General features: G+C 44.3%; 2 protein-coding genes across 5 annotated transcripts in view; one reads left to right on the top strand and one right to left on the bottom strand.

The window, feature by feature from the left end:
* Nucleotides 1-13,542: 13,542 nt before the first annotated feature.
* Nucleotides 13,543-16,143, bottom strand: LOC118584603 (collagen alpha-1(I) chain-like). The gene is made up of 4 exons (XM_036188880.1): nucleotides 16,039-16,143; nucleotides 15,476-15,752; nucleotides 14,448-15,204; nucleotides 13,543-14,356 (listed from the first exon to the last, which is right to left on the bottom strand). Exons 1-3 carry the CDS (start codon nucleotides 16,141-16,143, stop codon nucleotides 14,477-14,479), a joined length of 1,110 nt encoding a protein of 369 aa, XP_036044773.1. The 3' UTR covers nucleotides 13,543-14,356; nucleotides 14,448-14,476.
* Nucleotides 14,837-19,498, top strand: part of Arhgap21 (Rho GTPase activating protein 21) — a 124,141-nt gene continuing 119,479 nt past the window's right edge. For 2 of the 4 annotated variants that reach the window (XM_036187120.1, XM_036187117.1), the window contains exons 1-2: nucleotides 14,837-15,356; nucleotides 16,163-16,594. In XM_036187120.1, the coding sequence (XP_036043013.1) occupies nucleotides 16,514-16,594 (81 nt within the window). In that variant the 5' untranslated portion in view covers nucleotides 14,837-15,356; nucleotides 16,163-16,513. Of the gene's footprint in view, nucleotides 15,361-15,460; nucleotides 15,791-16,162; nucleotides 16,595-19,498 lie in introns of those variants that run through there. The other 2 variants (XM_036187118.1, XM_036187119.1) reach the window with 2 other exon arrangements.

Below are 19,498 nucleotides of genomic sequence, written 5' to 3'. Positions count from 1 at the left end.
TCATCAAAGCTGCGACTCCTTAATATAGTCCCTCATGTGTGGTGACCCCCAGCCATAAGATTATTTTTGTTGCTACTTCATAACTGTACTTTTGCTATTGTTTATAAATTCTAATGTAAATGTCTGATGTGCAGATGGGTTTAGGCGACCCCTGTGAAAGGGTCACTCAACGCCACCCACCCCTCAAAGGGAACACAACACAAAGGTTAAGAACCACTGCTGTAGGTGGTTCTTGCGTCACTCATGGTTTCATTATTCTTGCCTTGTCCCTGGTGGAAGAACCTTCTTCATTCTTTGTTTGTTTGTTTGTTTTTGCTTTTGGTTTTCAAGACAGGGTTTCTCTCTGTAGCTTTGGAGCCTGTCCTGGATCTCCCTCTGTAGCCCAGGCTGGCCTCGAACGCACAGAGATCTGCCTGACTCTGCCTCCCGAGAGCTGGGATGAAAGGCGTGCGCCACCACCGCCCACCCCTTCTTCATTCTTATGATTGAAGGGCATAGTTTAATAACATATAAATTTGAGGCTGAAAACACACACACACATGAGTAAATAAATAAACAAAGTAAATACAAAGTTATGAAATTTTTAATTAAAATACATATTTTGTATATGCTGAAAATATTAACTTACTGCAAACCTTAAAAGAACCTTAAATACGACTAGGCCCGGTACATAGCTTTGGCTTGGCGTGGATGATCCAAACTCTCTTCTCACTCCTTAAAATGATGAAAGGAGTATGGCATGGGAAAAAGGCGTGCCTTGCACACGTTTAGGCCTTCAGGAATCTGAATCAAATCTCCTAAGACCCTGTGAGTTGCAGAATTCCTGGCAGTTTCAGACTGGAAAGTTTATCAAGCATTTGTCAGGAATGAAGAGAACCTTCCCTATCCACGAACAGCTAGGAACTGCATGGAAAAAGCCCAGTCCCATAAGGTATGGCACTAACTATGCCCTGGGTCAAAAAGCAGGATAACTGGGCATAAAAATCATCTTATGTATTTTAGTTTAAATCCCTCTAAGTGAAGCAAATTTTAAAGTTTTGTGAAATTATGAACCACATGCATTCTACATAATAATGCAAATTTAACATTGTGCTTTAAAGTTCTTTGCATGGGTTAGCTCATTCAATCCTCAAGACAAAAGGTGAGGTGGCACATGCTAGTAGTTCCAGCACTTAGGAGCGTAGGGAAGAGAACCAGGAGTCCCAGGTTGTCCTCCATCAGTTGCACAGGGAGTCTGTGGCTTGATCTACCCAAGAGTCTTAACTCAAAAATAAAAAAATAAAATCTCCAAACACAATAGGAGTTATGTCTGTGTTCAATACTGGAGAAATTAAGAAAACAAGAGAGGGTGCCTAAGTTTGCAAAATCAGACGTGGTTATAGCAACACTTGGAACATGTGAGCAGAACCTGACCTAACCACCTTTTCCTTCGGCTACTTTTAAATAAAATGTAGAGCTGCAGGCATCATAGATAATACATAATATATAGTGATTAAAAATCCACATTTCATAAACAATGCATGTATATATAGGTGAGCATGCGAGAAAAGGTTCTGCATCAACAACCATGAGGAAATACAAATTAAAACCACAGTGAGCCATCACATAAGAGACTCTCAAGTCCCCAGTGGAAACTCTTAGAGTTGCTAAGCACTTTCAGCCAAGTGGAGGATACGCAGCTAGTGTGAGAAAACCAGTAGCCTTCCTAGACACCACTGACAAACATCTGAGAAAGAAATCAGGGAAGCAATCCTATTTACAAAAGCCTTTGAAGAAAACCAAATTAAAAAACACCCTGGAATAAACCCAATCGAGGAAGAGAAAGACCTGCTAAGAGAAGAACCCAAGGAAGACACTGGAAAGAGGAAGATCTTATACTCACGGGAGAATTAATATTTGAAGAACAGCAATTCAACCAAAAGCCATCAGTCCCCATTATAATCTCAACACCGTTTTGCACAAAAATAGAAAAAAAGAAAAGAAAAAGAAAAACAACAACCCTTTAAATTCATATGGAAGCAACGAAGAGCCTGGCTAGCCAAAGCAATTCTGAGTAAAAAGAATATTGCTGATACGATAACATCTGATTTATAGTTGCAATACAGAGCCATAGTAATGAAAACAGCATGGGAGCCTGGCAGTGGTGACACACCTTTAACCCAGCACTCTGAAAGCAGAGGCAGGCAGATTTCTATAAATTTGAGGTCAGCCTGGTCTACAAAACGAGTCCCAGGACAGCCAGGACCATTACACAGAGAAACCCTGTCTTGAAAAACCAAACAAACACACAAAAACAAATAAGCAAACAAACAAACAAAAAAGGAAACCAGCATGGGACAGGCAACAGAAACAGACCCAAATATTAATGGGAGAGAATCAAGAACCCAAATACAAGCCCACATAATGATAACCACCTGATTTTTGGCAAAGATATGAAAAATATACAAACCCTTCCACCTTCTTCCCACAAACCAGTTCCTCAAGCCTAAGCACTACATACATGGTTAGGTTTATCTCAGCCATGGCCAGACTCCTCTGGACCAGTTTTCTGAATTAGTCACCTTTTTTGCTGTGACAGAAGTCACTTAAGGGGGGAAAGTTTTATCTTGGCTCACAGTCAGGCCACCATGCGTCATGATGGTGTCCTTGAGTAAGAGCTTGAGTGGATGGCCATATTGTGTCTACAGTCAGGAGACACCAAATGAGTTGGTGCTCAGCTCACTTGGACATCAACTCATGGGATCGTGTTGCCCATGTTTAGGACGGGTCTTCTGTTTTCAGTTAACCAAACCTAGAAGCTTCCTCATAGACATGCCCTGTTTCCTATTCCTCCTTGTTTTTGTCTTTTTTTTTAAAACCTTTCCTCTTCCTGTTTGAAGCCAATATGAATCTGCCCATGATTTTTGTACTTTTTGTTTTTTTAGATTTACTTATTTATTATGTATACAGAAGAGGGCGCCAGATCTCATTATAGATGGTTGTGAGCCACCATGTGGTTGCTGGGAATTGAACTCAGGACCTCTGGAAGAGCAGTTGGTGCCCTTAACCTCTGAGCCATCTCTCCAGCCCAGATTTTTGTACTTTTAATGAATGTGTGTGTTCAAACATACTATGTGACAAATATATATTATAAATCAACTCACACTTTGGCAATTTCCATTCACATTCAGGATTCGTTTTATTATAAATTGATATATATATTATAATCTTTATTGACTTTGATTGATAATTCAACTTGTATTGCCTAAATAAAGTTGGTTTTATCCATATTTCCTACAGAAGGAGAACTTATATAGAAGAGGATATTTCATACACATCTGCTTACATAGAGAAGATACATTTTGTTGGATGAATATGCAGAAGCATGACTTTTTGGTAATAAGATTTAAGAATGCTCAACTTTTCATCCATTATATTTACAAGCCCCCTTTTCCCCCAGAAGTGGTTATTCATTCAGTTTTCAACACATGGTCTGTTAAGTATCTTGTACAAACCAGAATCTGTGGGAGGCACTGAGGAGATAGCAATCCATAAAAGAGAACTTCTCCCAGCTCTTCTGAGGCTTACTGTCTAAGAAGAAAAAATAAATACACAACACCAGGTAACGATGAATGCTTTGAGAGACTGAAACCCAAAGGGCAGTATTATAGTTTGGATCTTAACTGTTCTCCAAAGGTGCATATTCTCTTGGTGGTACTGTCTGGACACGAGACCTACGGAAGGAAGTTAGGTCACTGAGGGAGTGATCTTGAAGGGGATATTGGCACCCCAGCCTCTTTTTATCCTTCTTGCCCACTATGACATGAAGAGCCTCCATCACATACTCCTCACCACAATGCACGATGACACCACAGTCAAATACCTGATCAACACGGACCATGGAGCCATGAGCCTGAACAAGCCATTCCCTCATTTTCTGCTGCCCACCTAAGGTACCTGTTACAATTACTGGAATCTAATACAGGTGGACAGAGAACTATCTGCAGGGCTGAGGTGGGACCGGGGGAGGTAGCTAAGGTGCCATCTTAAGTAGAGTGGTCAATAAGACCTCTTTAAAGAGCCTCAATGGAATGATGAGGCCCCTTGGCTGTGTGAGGGAAGCCTGCTCCAGTCTGGGGGCATGGCAGGTGTGAACAGTAGGTGAGCTGAAGTTGTGGTGGGAGCAAGCCCCCAGTGCTTGAGGAATGACAGTGAGCAGATGGGTGTATCCTGGAGGTTGACCAGGAGAGCTAGTGTAAGTTATTGGGAGGATTTAGACTTTGTATCTTAACAAAAATGGGAAGCCATGACAGGATTTTAAGCAAGGAAGTGTCATGATCTGACTTGGGTTCTCAAGTTTCCCCTGGCTCCTGTGGATTCTGGTAAAGATAAGGGCAGAAGTCAGAAGACTAATTAGAGGTTGTCTGTTTAGTCCAGGTGAGAGATGGCTTGGCTGGGGTTAGGGTGACAGGTGTGGAGGCGACAGGTACTGGGTATAATTCAAAGTCAGAGCTGACTGATGTGGTTGTGGGCCAAGAGAGAAAGAGGGGTTTGGGGAACCTCATAAGATGTGGATTTGAAGCAACTGAAGGGACAGAATTGCCACTTATGTGGGGAAAGCAGATTGGGACATCTCACATTGGAGACCCTTTGCTGGGAATATCAAGGTGGAGATCAGTGGCCTCAGATTTTGCAGACAGTTTGGAATAGGGGCCTGAGCAACCAGCATTGCTTTGTGATGACATTGAATTGCCCACAGGCTGTGAAATCAGCGCTTTCCTCACTCACACAGTGCGGTGGGTTTCAGATGGCCTCATCCTTTTGATTGGCATTATCCTGACCACTGTGGCATGAAAAAGAGGTATTTTCTCTTTTGTGAACTATTGGTTTTTTCTATTTTACTTACTGGTCTCTGGGAGCTCTTTCCACATCAGAATACAAATCTCTTTGAGTTGATTATGTCTCGTGAGTCTGTGGTTGGCCTCTTCACTTTATGTCTAAGTATTTAGTCATTAGAATTTACAACAGCTCAAATAACTTAATGGCCTTTTCACCCTTCCTTGTAACCAGTGAGGAAATCCACATCATTGACATTCTCCACCTTCTCCCATCTCCCAAACATCCCTGTTTTTGTTCTGTCATAGTATGCTATTGTAGTATTAGTACTACCTTTTTTTTTTTTTTTACAGTGATTTTCTTCTCAAGATTTATAGTATCTGCACTCTGTAATAGCACAGTGATGACCACAGGTGACCATTGTCACCACCAATCCTCATTTATGTAATGGAATCCATTCGTAAATCACACTGTCACATATCATTCCTTTGCGGGAGAGTGATTTAGTTCCTGAATTTCCATGCTCAAAATGTTTTTGTATTGCTTTTAAATGTGAAACAGCTACATGGTTTTGATCTTTTGAGTCATTTTCTTTTCTTTTTTTTCTTCAAAACTCCTTCCATATTAATTAATATTGAGAATTCTGCAGCCAGTCACCCTTCTTCTTCCAGTTAAAGGTCAGTAGTTTTGTTTGTTTCTGAAAAAAAAACGAGATAGAAAATATGTTAGACTCTGACGTTCAAAAGGACTGATGCACCTATCTACTTACTGCCATAGGGCTGCCATGATTATCAATGCTGCAAATGAGGTCTTCCTTCCTGTAAAAGGCAGGAAGTTCTATTGTTTGCCAAGCCTTATTTTATTTTATTTATTACTAGTGCATGCAGGCCACTATTATATGTGAAGGTCAGAGGACAACTTTGAGAGTATGTTCTTTCCTTCTAGCAGGAATTCCAGCAGATGAACTCAGGTCATTAAGCTCACCCTTCGCAAGCATTTAATTACAGTTCTCACTATCTCTGAGAGGGTCCACAGACAAAATATTGGACACCCAACTCCATATAAATTTCCAATAAAGAACAAATGAATTTATTCTATTTCAGTTATTACATCAGGTTTATTCTAGAAAATTATTTTTTGAAATCCATATTACATTTTTTTTTTTGTTGTTTATTTGTTTTTGGTTTTTTGAGACAAGGTTTCTCTGTGTAGCTCTGGCTGTCCTGGAATTCACTCTGTAGACAAGGCTGGCCTTGAACTCAGAAATTGGCTTGCCTCTGCCTTCTGAATGCTGGGATTAAAGGCTTGTGTTAACACTGCCCAGCACTATCTAGACTACATTTTTTTAAAAATGTTTTTCTTTTTCTTTTTTTTTTTAAGGTTTATTTTTTTATTATGTATACAGAAAAGGGCACCAGATCTCATTACAGATGGTTGTGAGCCACCATGTGGTTGCTGGGAATTGAACTCAGGACCTCTAGAAGAGCAGCAGTCTTAACCACTGAGCCATCTCTCCAACCCCCTAGACTACATTTTTATTTGCTCTTTATTTGAAAATAAAATGGAACTGGGTGCCATTTATACATAATTCATGACTGAGACAGGGTTTCATGTAACATAGACTGGTCTTAAAACTTATGTTCAAGGATGATAGTGAGCCTGATTCTCCCTTTTCCACCTTCCAAAGTACCAGCATCACTGGCTGTGCCACCACGGCCAGTTCTATGTAGCACTGGAGATGGAACCAGAGCACTGCATGCCAGGCAAGGGTTCTGCCCAATGAGTCTGAACTCTAACCCTGGCCTTTTACTTTTCTATGCTAAACCTGACAACCTATCTTGAAACATTGTGAAGTCAGGGACCCCTTTAAGGGTAGAATTCTGGAGTGACCCGCAGTCATTCATGTTTCATGTAATCAGATGGCCACACTTGGGAGGAAGGCTAGGAAATAAAGCCTAACTTGTTGCCCCAGTGAAATGAGGACAGTACAGATACTGGGGGACACTCAGCTCTAAGTCCATTTTACCTCTGAAAAGGTTTTTAGTTTTGTTAATGCAAACTCTTTGTCAGAGATATTTATTTCTCTAAATTATACTTTCATCATTTATTCCTTGTATTTATTTTTGTCACCTGTTGTGAATAGATTCCTCTGAGACTGAAACATTCTATCATGCAGGAAAGTACCTTAAATAGTTTACAGGAAGGTAAGCTATTCAAAATAGCTTCAGGAAGTCCCTGAAACTGACCAGATTCACTAGAGCCCCTCCCTGCTAGAGTAAACAACAGATGCTCAGAGTCCCTCTCAGAGGAGTGAAGAAAAGCTGCAAAGACCACTTTTAGGCAAGCCAAAATGCAAAGAAGACTCTGAGACCAGACCAGCTGCCTGGAAGAGGTTTAGGCCAAATGAGTCACTGGGAAGGGACACTCACCAACCTGTTAAGCTGCCTGCAGGCTGTGCAGTATGCTCCAGGTTCCCAGCTTTTGTGAGCTGTCACCATGCTGGAGTGATGCAGCCTTGGTGATACAGCTGTCTTTGAGTCATTCCTGCTTCTGTAAGCGACCCCTCACCTACACTCCTGTAAGTAACCTCAGTAAAACTCATTGGTTTTACCAAGTTGGATTTTGGAGGCATTTATATTTTGGTCTGTTGTGGCTTTCCCATGTGGGGTGAGTAGATGTGTGGGATTCTCCCCAGGAAAAGTTTTGTCACACAGTACCTCCCGCTCCTTCTCTTTTGTTTCCCAATTCTCCAGAACTGACTGTCATTCAGGCTGCTCCCCGACTCCCAACCCCAGACAGGGTTTCTCCATGTAACTGCCCTGGCTGTCTTGGAACTTGCTCTGTAGACCTGTAGACCAGGCTGGCCTCGAACTCACAGAGATTCCCCCGGGCTCTGCCTCCTGAATGCTGGGATTAAAGGCCTGAGCCACCACTGCCTGGCTCAGGCCGGTCTTGAATTCACAATCTTTTTGCTTGATCCTCTGGCATGATTTTAATCTCTAGCCTATTCACTTTGCATCTCTTCTTTTCCTTTGGGTTTCACATGGAAAACAACCAGACCAATGTTCCCACATACTAAAAGCCTCTCATTCAACTACACTGCATTCTACCAGATATTTCTTACCCCTATTGCTAAGTCACTCTTGACCTCCATAATGGTATGCTTCTTCCCTGTGGACATAGTCTCTCAGCTCTCCTAGTGCTTTTTTTATTCTTCATTCACTTTTTTTATTTAATATTTTTGGAGCTGAGATCGAACCTAGGGCCTTCAGCTTGCTAGGCGAACACTCTACCACTGAGCTAAATCCCCAACCCCTCTTCATTCACTTTTAATATATCATTTCCACTAAGGTATAAAATATTTATCTACTTTTCTTCAGTGACTGGAGTTAATTTTCTTCCATAATATATTCTTTTCTCTCTTGTAAGAAGAATATACTCTGTTTTTGAAGTTGTTACAGTTTATTAGTCTTTTGATAAACCTGCCCCATCACTGCAGATGCAGCCACTGCAGAATTTCTGCTCCTGCTGTTTGCCCAGCTGCAGTCCTGACTTCATGAGCCTGCTTTTACACTCTGTACGCCTTTTCTCGAGGTCCATTTTTCTCTCGTTCAGGGCATGTCTTGCAAGGCTGTGTGGGCTTCGTTTTCTTTGCACAATGCAAGGAATCATCAATGCCAATGTCACTTGTTTTGCCACCTCTAAACTGAGTTCTGGACCAGTGCAAAAAACAACACCGGGTATAGTCTTGTATGTTTTGGATCACTCCCCTGCACTTTTTGTCTTAGGAACCATTACCTTCTCAGAGTGAGAGAAACTGATGACCATTCGTTTCCTTTGAAGAGATTGATCACAAACCTGTTACCATTGATGATGGTCAGGTCAGATCCTCAGGCATCCAGGAAAGGAAAACTGCATGCTCCTTTATTTTACCTTCATCCCCACAATGACAATGTAAAAAGGTTTCCATCAATTAAAAAAAAAAAAAAGCAGCCCAGGTATTTGTGGAACTCGCTAAGTAGCCCTCCAAGTTGGCCTTGGACTTGTCTTGGTCTTAATGGTCCAAGTCTTCCTTAGTGCTGTGATTAAAAGCCAGCATATCTGCCCTCCATTTGGACTCCCACGCTGCCTTTTCATTTGTGTATAAACAGACCTCAGAGTAGATGAAATATCTCTGAGCATCTCACGATTCCTGTTGGATTTAATCAATAAGGAGCTTTTGGAAGACGGCCAGACAATGAATTTGAATGATATGAAGTCAGCTCTGCATAGTCTGAATGTTTATTTTTTGTTTGTGAATCTTTTAGAAATTAAAATATAATTGAGCTGCCTTTAATCACAGCACTTGGGAGGTAGAGGCAGATGGATCTCTGAGTTTAAGGCTACCCTGGTCTACAGCTAGCGCTACATAATAGACCTTATCTCTCTTGTGCAAAGAAAACAAAACCAATTATATGTTTATATATAATTGAAATAATCTTTAGGGGGAAAGTTATACAAGCCTCACTCTATCCTTCTTAAATCCACACGTGAATTGCCACATATTACTCTGTAACGTGTTTCTATCTGAAGGAAGACTCTTTAGTTAGTTGACTTTTGGATCAATAAGGAATGCAGGCAATTTTAGGAATAAGAGAATCTAATCTATGGGGCTACGGAGTATGGGAAGACAACCAGAGTTTCACTAACGCAAGGATGTCTTTCCTACTTCTGCCCATGATGGTGAAAGGAACTGTTAGGACCATTTTTTTTTAAAAAAATCTTTCTTTTTTTAATTACAATGAAAAACTTGGGTTACTTTGGATTGGGCCTACCATATTAAAAAATTCAACTGCTGGCAGTCTCCTAGTTAGAATAGACCAGCTGGAACGTAGCCCTCTCTTCCAAGATGAGAAAACACACTTCACTTCTACTGTAACGTGGGTTTCCACCCAGAGTGCACAGTGTTTGCACAGCATGTTCCAGTTCAGATTTAGGTGAGTGGGTAGAAACATTTTTAAAAACTGGTCTCGTATATTTTTTTAAATAGAATATTTCTAAATGAAAGTCACGATTCCTAGGACAAAATAAAAGCTGTGCATAAATGTATTTAGTTTCTATTATTCTTAAAATGCAGAAATAAACTCTTTTTAATGATGCTGATTCATTGTAGCACTACATTAGAATAACACAAAATCGACTGCTGAAACACCGTTTGAATTCAGAAGAAAATGTTGGATATGTGATTCTGGATAAACTGTGAGCTGAGATTTTCTACCACCCAATGCAAGTGATACTAGGTTTTAGGATGGTGTTAGGATGAGCTCAAATAGTCAGTCATCAGAGATGAAGTTAGGTAAGAGCTAAAACCTGGCGTGTGTGGAGCTTTGAGGAACATGGTCCCTGTTCTCTTTATGGATACATCTTTGAATTTATTCTCTCCAGCCATATGCACTGTGATCTGGATAATTAGTGATCAGCAAGGAATTTGAGATAAAACCATTTATCAATAATAGTGATACAGACTCAGTGGTGGAACACTTGCTTAGTGTATGTGAGGCCGTGGGTTCGGACCTTAGAACTACAAATAATAACAATCATAACAATATCACCTTGATTATTTATTTGTTGAGTAATTGAGTACTGATTTCTGTGGGCCAAAGATGTGGCAGGTATTATGGGAATCTGAATTAAAGCTTTAAAATGAATACTAGTATTCTATTACAGAATTGGGGGAAAAATAAGCTGAGAGCAAATAAATTATTCAAAATTAGTATTTAACTTTTTGCTGGTCACTGTATACTAGAAACTAAAGACTAAATTTCAAATTCAGAAATTAATGGTAAAAACTAGATCATCTGTAACGTGAATAAGAAATAATATATTTAGCAAATGCAGAACATTAAACTAGTAAATAATTTACAGTATTTGTTTGAAAGGGTTGTGATGAAGGGCCCTAGGATTTCCTTCCCTTGGAGAATCACTCCCGTCTCTTGATTACAACAGTTAAATGCCTTGTGAGTGAGGCGAGATTTCTGTAGCTATTTAACAGGAAAGTGTCTTTTCAAGGAAATATTAGTAGATATCATATCCCCCTTGAAATTGTATGAGTAAGAAATAAAGCACACAGTGTTTTCCTCATTAAAAAGGAAGTTGCTCCTCTGATGGCATTTGGGCTCAAATATCTCAGACACATAATTTTGCAAGGGCTTCTTCACACAGCATTACAAATTTCACTCGTGGAATTCTCTGGCAAACACTTGTGCCTCTTAGACTTGCCAGCTTCTGTATTCAGAGTAGAAATCATCCATAGATTGTCACAGAATGACCTCAGACCAGACCAGGCCAGGACATCGTGGTTCTATTTCTGGCTTTGACATTTTTCCCTGATAATGGGTCACCAAACAGTGTTATTATGCTGTCCACAAAGCCAAAATTTATATTTTGAGGATATGGTTGCCATCTTTAAAAAAAAAAGTCTTGCTCGAACTGCAAGAATTATAGTTTATGAGTTGGCCTTCTAGTTGATAATATAGTGATTTTTGAAACTCTTTCAAGTTAGATGATAGGAAATCACACATTACACATGCTGTGGGGAGGAAAAGATTGATTTCTCAAGTAAACAAAGCTAGAATTACTGTTGGTTATCACTTATCCAAGAGACCTGGGATAAACAAGTGTCCAGGTATCAACCATGAAATCCATGAAACTTGTCATATAGTTCATTCCCGTGCCCTCTAAGTTACGACTCCCCTGCCCCCCAACATTGTTTCACCAAATATCTCAGGAGAGCTTTTAACAAGTAGCCACATGATTGAAGCTTGGCTGGGTTTCCTTTCCCTTGCCCTCCCTCTGGTGGAGGTGTTAATGAGTGAAACACCAAGATGGGCAGCTGAGAATTCCATGGGCTTGCATCCTGTACCCCTTACTCTATGAGCCTGTGGCGTGGAGGTGAGTGACTGGTGTTGGTTGTCACTTTCCGGATGAGCCAGGGTACCTGTGCCCTTTTGTTATACAGAAGGAATCTAAATGAGGGAAGAATCATTTATTTAGAGATTACTATTTCTCACGTCTTTAGACAGGAAAAGACCTAACTCTTAACTGGCTATTGTGTTCCCAGTAAGTGTCAGTGAAAGAATGACATTCTGGGGGGGGGGGGGGGAACAAGAGGAAGTCTTGCTTGACAGTACCTTAGTGGCTTAATAGTTAATACACAACGATTTGGTACTTTAATTTTTTATTTTCTTATTATTTATTTATTTATTTATTTGAGACAGGGTTTCTCTGCATAGCCCTGTTTGTCCTGGAACTAGCTCTGCAGACCAGGCTGGCCTCAAACTCACAGAGATCCGCCTGCCTCTGCCTCCCAAGTGCTGGGATTAAAGGAATGATCCCCCACTGCTCAGCATACTTTAATATTTTAATAACCAACATAATGTTTTCATATTTTCAAAGTTCCTTTCTAGCTGTGATTTCACCTGATGTTCTCAGCCCAACAAAAATACTGTTATCCTCACAGATTCTAGTGGAGGGACCAGAAGCGTGTTTCCCAGATCCTAGCCACACAATCTTCTCCATCCAGCTTGTAGCTGATACAAGCCACATATGATGTAACTAACTTATAAAGTTATGAAAAGCATTCTCACATTTTTGGGACACCACGATCATACCTGTCCTAGGAATAGGATTAAATTGGCACTTACAGACCATAAAAACTAGCACATAGTAAGTTAATGTTAGCTAAGATGGTTATTATCATTGAAAAGGATGTTTGAGGTAGTATACAGCTGTACATAAAAGAATGGATTCTGGAAGCAGACTCTCTGGGTTTGACTCCTGCCTCCATCATATAGCAATCTCAGAAGATGTACATATAACTCTTAGAGTAGTCCCTACCAGGAGATAGAGCGAAGGAGATGGTAACTCATTAGCTCTAGTACTTACATACAAACAAGAATTTGCCTCGAGTTACATGAAAAATGAAGAAGATAGAGTATAATATTTTAAAAACATTTTATTTTTAATTATGTGTATGTGCGTGCATGTGTATGTGTGTGTGAGCGCGCGTGTGCGTGCGCAGTGAGTAGACAGAGGTGTTGTGTTCTCCCGGAGCTGGAGTTATAGGTGAGATGGCTGGTGTGGGTACTAGGAACCAAACTCTCTTAACTGCTGAGCCATCCATCTCTCTGACCGCTGGATATAATCTTGGTTCTCATATATTACTTCCTTTGACAGAAATGTCGCATCTGTAGAGTATGTTCCTTCCCAGTATTTCCACAATGAATGTCATTTCCTTTCATGGCCAACCTTTCATTCTCTAGTACCAAATGGAAACCCCTTTCCCAAACCAACATTTTTAAAGGTCTTCTGCAAAACTTCTGGCTATCTCCAGCTGTTAGGCACTCAGTTATGCTACGTATGCACATCTGCACCTGTAAGCTGAGGATGTGAACTTTTGCCCATCTCCTCTTATTCTCTAAGCTCACTAGAGACAAACCGCTCGAATGTTATATTTTTATTCAGTTTTTATTGATTTATCCAGTATCAGGATAGAACTAGACCTGCTATAGAACAGTAGGCTGCTACGGAGTAAATTACCAAGTAGTAAGCTTTTAATTTTCTCTTCCTTCCTTCCTTCCTTCCTTCCTTCCTTCCTTCCTTCCTTCCTTCCCTCCCTCCCACCCTCCCTCCCTCCGTCCCTCCCTCCTCCCTCCCTCCCTCTCTCCCTTCCTCCCTCACTTCCTTTTTCATCCTTGGCTATTGGCTAACTATTTTGGTTACGGACGGTCAGACCTTGCATATCTCATGGCTACTGAAAATTATCTAGTTAATTTCCCTCCTCTAAGTGTGAGGGTTTGGTTGTAAATTCTTTCGTTGTAAGGGGCTATAACCTAAGGTTCAGGATCTCCACCAGCTCCAGAGTGCTTTAAACCTGGAAAAGAAACAGGACCCTAGGCGGTGGGTGTGGAACGGGGAGGAGTCTTCAGAAGATAATTGTAGCCAAGAAGAAAAAGGTAACACACGTCCCACAGTGTCTTGTTTTTGTTCTGTTCTCTCAGGATGGTGGTGACAGTTGATCAGACACAAAAGCTGGCAGTCCTCTGCCGAAGTGAGGATCAAAATAACCCTCAACAGTATCAGCAGGAGGACAGAGACCGGGAGGAGGAGGGGTGTGCATAAGAGGAGGAGAGGACGACGGTGACAAGGTGCCAAGCGCCGCCGCCGCAGCTAGATGCTCCTGTAAGGATCAGAGCCGGTGAGCCACCTCCCGAGAAGGGGTGGGGGTGGGAAGGGGAGGCTGGGGGGCGGGGCAGAGGGCCTGAGCCGGTAGCCTCTGATTGGCTCGCATTCTCTCGCAGCGTCTCCGGATTGGGCGGTTTGCAGCGGGAGATGTTGTGAGGCGCAACAGGGCGGAGCTAGCCGTTGGGGTCTGAGTGCAGGCCCGGGAGTGGGGTGTGCAGCAGCGGCCGCCGTGCAGGCGGCTGGCCCGCGGTGATGGGAGTGTGGGGGATAGCACAGCCGCCGCTCGGTTCCGCTAGCCGCGCCTAATCGCTCTGCCGCTCTGCAGGTTAAAAAAAAAAAATAGCAACTACAAAAAATCGGAACGACACGTAGCCGCCACCACCGGGTCCCCGCTTACCGCAGGAAGCTACCTTGCAGTGGGGCGGACGGGGACACTCCCTTATCTGGAAGCCCCACATCCCGTAGCCTCTAGCCCCACCCGCTGCAGAAAAGGGGCCGCCGTCCCCCAAGACCTGTCCCCGCGGCCCGGGACCCTCGGTCCTGCAGACAGCTGCAGGGCTGTGCCAGCTGGAGCGGCGCTCTGGAAGCGGCCGCCTTCGGGGGTGCGGGGACTAGAGGGCTCGCGGGTGTCCAGGTTTCGGGGGGCCTGGCGAGCACCACCCCTGTCCTGGCCCGTCTTCCTCCTCCAGCTTGGCTTCCCGGGCCGGGTGACTGCAGACCGAAAACTCCTCGCCCCCGAGCGTCCCCCGGGAGGGGAGGGGAAGGAGGTGGGGTGGGAGGAGGTGGATCCAGAAGGAAGGCGCGAGCAGTCCGCCCCCGGGAAGCAGCTCGCGCGCCCGCTGGCCCGGACAGTCTCGCGTTCGGCGATCGCGGGAGCGGGGGGCCCCGGCCGGCCCGGCCAGGCGAGGGGAGAGTCCGGCGGCCGCCTCCCCGCCCCACGCCCTCCCGCGGCGCCGAGAGCCCGGGGCCGGCCGGGGCAGGTCGCGGCTGAGCCTGAGAGCGGACCTCTAGCCCGCGTCCTCCGTGGCGTGGCCGTCTTTCTCAGCGCCTGGGGCTGAGGCGCGGGCCCGCGGAGGCCGCGCCCGCGTGTGCGCAGCGAACGAGGCCGGGGCACAAAGGCGGGCGGCGGGCGCCGGGGTCCGGCGGGCCGCGGAGGAGGGGCGGCGCCTCATGAATATTAACCGAGCCGCGGCCTAGCGCGCCCCGCCGCGGGCCGAGCCGCCGAGCGGAGGAGCCCTAGCTACCCGCACGCGCCTGGGCCGCGCTTCCCGGGAGCCCGCGCCGGCGACCCGCCTCAGGAAGGGGCGGAGGAAATAGTGGTAGGTGGGTGGTTTGCTTTGCGCTTTGCCTTCTTCAGGTGGCCACCCGGGAGGGCGAGCCGGGGTCGGGGGTGGGGGGGGGTGGGGGGGGGGGGCTGCAGCGGCGAGCTAAGAGTTGCCGGGGCCGCGGCTCTCCCAAAGCATGCCCGGGAGCTGGAGCGGGAGCGGCGCCGCGTCCCAGCCGCGGCCGCACGCCTCCCCACCCAGCCCCGCCGCGGGCCAAGGAAAACAGCCGCCTTCTCGGGGGCGCGGGCCGGGGCGCAGGGCAGGCTGCCACGGGCGGCCGGAGTCACCCGCGGCCGGGGCGGCCGCCGCAGACGCCGCCGAGCCCACGCCCGCCCGGGTCGGAGCTGGCTTTTTGTTTGTTTGTTGGGGAGTTGGAGGGCGTCTGCGAGTCTAACCCGGTGCGGTGCGGAGAAAAACTTCACTTAAGAGTAGGTATCCGGGTGCTGCAGAATGCGCACACTGCCTCGGCACTGCCCAGGAAATGCAGCAATTAAAATGCACTTGAACCAGGAATTTTTTTTTTTTTCTTGAAGGCTTCATAGCAGCCGGGCGTGTTTGACACAGCCACCCGGGGCAGTTCTGAGGTCTCGCTTTCTCATTCTCTTCCCCATGTTTAGGCTTTTTAAAAAAAAATGTGTTGCGTGCGAGGATTGTTTCTTTCCTTTGCGGGGTTCACCTTGGTGGACTGAGTAATCCTTCGGATTGTGGGAGAGGGGGAACTTGGTCTGGACTTGTGGGCAAGGCTAAAGATCGGCGCCTGGGGAAAGTTCACGTCCTTCATTAACTTCTCCCTGTTCTAGGAAGGATCTCCGAAAGCTGTCGCCAGAGCAGCCCAACTAGGATTTTTCTCTGGCCTCCGAGTAGCGCCGCTTGGAAGTAGACCTCGCTGCACTTGGCCTCCACCCGGCCTGCCAGGGAAACCTGTCGCCCCTATGCTTTAAGTCTGGAGAAATGAAGAGGGCGAAGTCTGTGGAAGAGGACATTTGAAGGGGCTTCCAGCAAATCTTTCTTATCTGGCACGTTGTTTGACCAGTCCCTACCCTGCATCGATCGCCCCAGAACCTGCTGTGGAATTGGTCCCCTTTTGGTGTGTGGCGGCACCTCTCCAATGTGGACTCCAAAGGATTTGTCCCTTTACAGCGTGAAATGAAATGATGGCCACACATTGGACTGGTCTGCCTGAGGGAGATGGTGACAAACTCAAGGCCTGTGGGGCCGCCTCTGCTTGTGAGGTAAGCCAGCTAGCTGGGCGGTGGCTAATGTCTGTGAGCGTCCCAAGTGAGTGGGGTCGTCTGCCGCCGGGCCTCACGAGGGGGCTTGGAGGGGGCGTTCAGCTGCTTGGTGGCAGCGTCCCGGTTGGCCAGGAGGGAGGTGAAACCTGCCCTACTTTTTTGTTTCTAGCGACTTGAAGTGATTAATTAGCAGGAACGAGCCTCTCAATGTCTTACATGGCCACTTCTTGGTTACCCTTCCGGGCAGGGGCGTCCTTCCATTCCTGAAGGCTGAGAAGCCTGAGAACAGACAGTGCAGCATCCATTTTTTCTTTCAGTGTTTCGGAGATGGAGCTGCTCGGGGGTAGTGGGGGGTGGCTTTATGTAACGTGTGTGTGTGTGTGTGTGTGTGTGTGTGTGTGTGTGTGTGTGTGTGACATCCCCAGTGGAGAGGGCAGATGGTGCGCTTTGCTGCTCCTGGAAGCCAATGTTTGTGACTCTGATGGGAGAGGATCCTAGCTAGTCGTGCCCAGAGCAGCTTTGGGTGGGAATCGAAGGAAGCCTTCCCACCGACGACAGTTTAGGCTCAGTCTTGGAAAGCGCCTGGAGTGTTGAAATTCTAACCTCCTAAAAATCTCCCGACTTTGCTGTTCTTTTATTTATGTTCTCTGGGCCCTTAGACTGCTCCGCAGTTCTGGGGGCTGCTCTGGGTGTCAGGTGGCTTGCACTACAGTTCAGGGCACGGTTAGCTGGGAAGAAGTTACTCCAGGTTTCCTAATTGTTCTTTTTTTTTTTTTTTTTTTTTTTTTAATTGACTAACAGACAAACAGAATTTGTAGAAAATTTATCCATTTATGGCATCCACATGCCCTGTTGTCTTCTGCCTTTTTATTCTCCTTGTATGAGAATTGGTGTATGTGGAGTTTATTTCTATATTGGGGCTATTGTGCTTTGTTTTGTATAGTTTCTCTAATTTGATTGGTAAGGGCCCGAACGTTGTTATTCTTTAAACTTTATGTTTGCGGTGCCTGTGTCTTTATTAAGATGTCAGCGATGACAATAATAACATCTCCAGTGAGCCCTCACTAGCTCACTGTTTCCTTTGCCTCTGTTATAAATTTTCACTTCTTGGTCTTTGGAACATGATTATTTCTAAGCATGTGAATTTGGGCATTTAGTCAGTTAAATTTTGGTCCATAAAGCATGCAGAAAACATGCTTCAGATGGTTAACTTTGTGTGGGAATAGAAAGTTTGTGCAGAGGGGACATTCTGTGTGTTACCGCATAGTTTATTGGTCGGAGCCTCAGGTTTACATCAAGAATAGGCATTCTACTTTTGGGTATCAGTAAACACCTGCTTGCAGGTAAAGCATGATTAAGTCTGACACCACAATCCTCTGATCCAGTAAACCATAATGACGCCTTTTGGAAGACCTACCTACAACCTGGTGATTGCTTAATGGGTATTGTAGTTACGTAATGATACATGCTGTAGTCCGAAAGCCTTATTTGTCATTGTCTTGTGAACACTTTAATTAGCATACTGCTTGCATTGTGTTTGCTAGAACTAACGTTTACTTGATAATATCCGTGTGTGTATGTGTTGTTATTGTTTAAGACTTGCTCTCAGACCAAGAATTTAGACACACCTTGTACTTGTCTGTAAAGCATTGTGTACTTCCAGTTAGTTGCATACTGGCTTTTATTGACAGCGGCAGTATGTATGTGTGTATGTATATATACACACACGTATATATGTATATGCATATATGTGTATATATACATAGCTATGGATATGTATATATATTTAAGAGCTTCGAAATTCGTTTTCATCTTGGCTTTTTTTTTTTTTTTTTTTGCTTGTGTGGCTATATTGTTTCTAGTTGGGAATGAGGAAACCATATTGTCTGTATTTTGCTCATTTAAAGAGTACTTGAATTTGGTATTAAATTAATATGTTTTTGCTTTTTAAAGAATAGTCTTAGATTCTTTGTGCTTCAGGAAGCCTTTTCAAACCAGCAGGTGGGAAGTGAGGGGAACTGTGATTATTGCTTGCACTTTGCTGTGATGTGGGTTTCTCTCAAATGCTGCTTACAGCTTCTGGATATTTCTGAATACTAGAAAGGGAGTTGCTGTAGTTTGGTTTGATAAGTTTTTGTCATTGAACACCATACTCAATATTTGTTTTTAGTTTTATTGGACATACTCTATTCTGTAATACTTTCATTCTTCAATTAAAAAGAAAAAGGAACAAAAAGGAGAAACAGTAGCTATATTCCTGAATGTGTTTGAATAGTAAATTGATGTATATCTTTAACTAACCAGGAAATAAATACATATGTCTTGGTTGTAATGCTGTTTGCTAGTTGACCAAAATGCCTAACTTTGTGAGACAGAAGAAACCAATTTGGTAATTTAATTGGAATTTCTTTCATGCCTTATCTAAGTAGCTCATTCCATGTTCTGTGGCTAAGGTCAGTTGCTTTGCTTACAGCAGAAATTTCATGTTCCTACTAAATGATGGAATCCACTTGTGATGATAAGTATGTTCATTTAGGCACCCTTCCTCAGGACTATATTGGAGGACTGAAAAAGCAGATAACCGATTGCTCTCATATGATAATTCAGAGTCTTAGACACAGTAAGAACCGTAGTAATTGTGTTCTTACTGTCTTACGTGGACTTACTCGGTGCCTCTAAAATGTCTTTCTCCTTCCCTTCCCTTCCCCCCTCTCTTCCTGTAGGGCCTACTGTGTAGCCCAGGCTGGCCTCCAGCTCCAAGCAGTCATCCTGTGTCAGCCTTCCAAGTGGTGGGATGAAAGAAAGGCTAGAGCCTCTAGATGGGCTTTAAAGATGCACTTTTTAGTAATGATTTTAGTCACCCTGAGCTGTGGTGTGTGTGTGTAAAACTTGGGCTTGCTATTT

This window comes from Onychomys torridus, chromosome 5, assembly GCF_903995425.1.
Source record: "Onychomys torridus chromosome 5, mOncTor1.1, whole genome shotgun sequence".
NCBI classification, from domain to species: Eukaryota; Metazoa; Chordata; class Mammalia; order Rodentia; family Cricetidae; genus Onychomys; species Onychomys torridus.
The sequence above is the reverse complement of the archived record's forward strand: the minus strand, read 5'-3'. Positions and strand labels throughout refer to the sequence as shown.

Excerpts from the sequence above, each read along its gene's own strand:
- LOC118584603 (XM_036188880.1), bottom strand. The coding sequence starts at position 16,143 with ATGAAGGACGTGAACTTTCCCCAGGCGCCGATCTTTAGCCTTGCCCAC. Across the intron at positions 15,753-16,038 it reads GGATTACTCAGTCCACCAAG|ACTCGCAGACGCCCTCCAAC; the intron begins GTGAACCCCGCA and ends GCACCGGGTTAG. Across the intron at positions 15,205-15,475 it reads TTGGGAGAGCCGCGGCCCCG|GCGCCGCCCCTCCTCCGCGG; the intron begins GCAACTCTTAGC and ends AATATTCATGAG.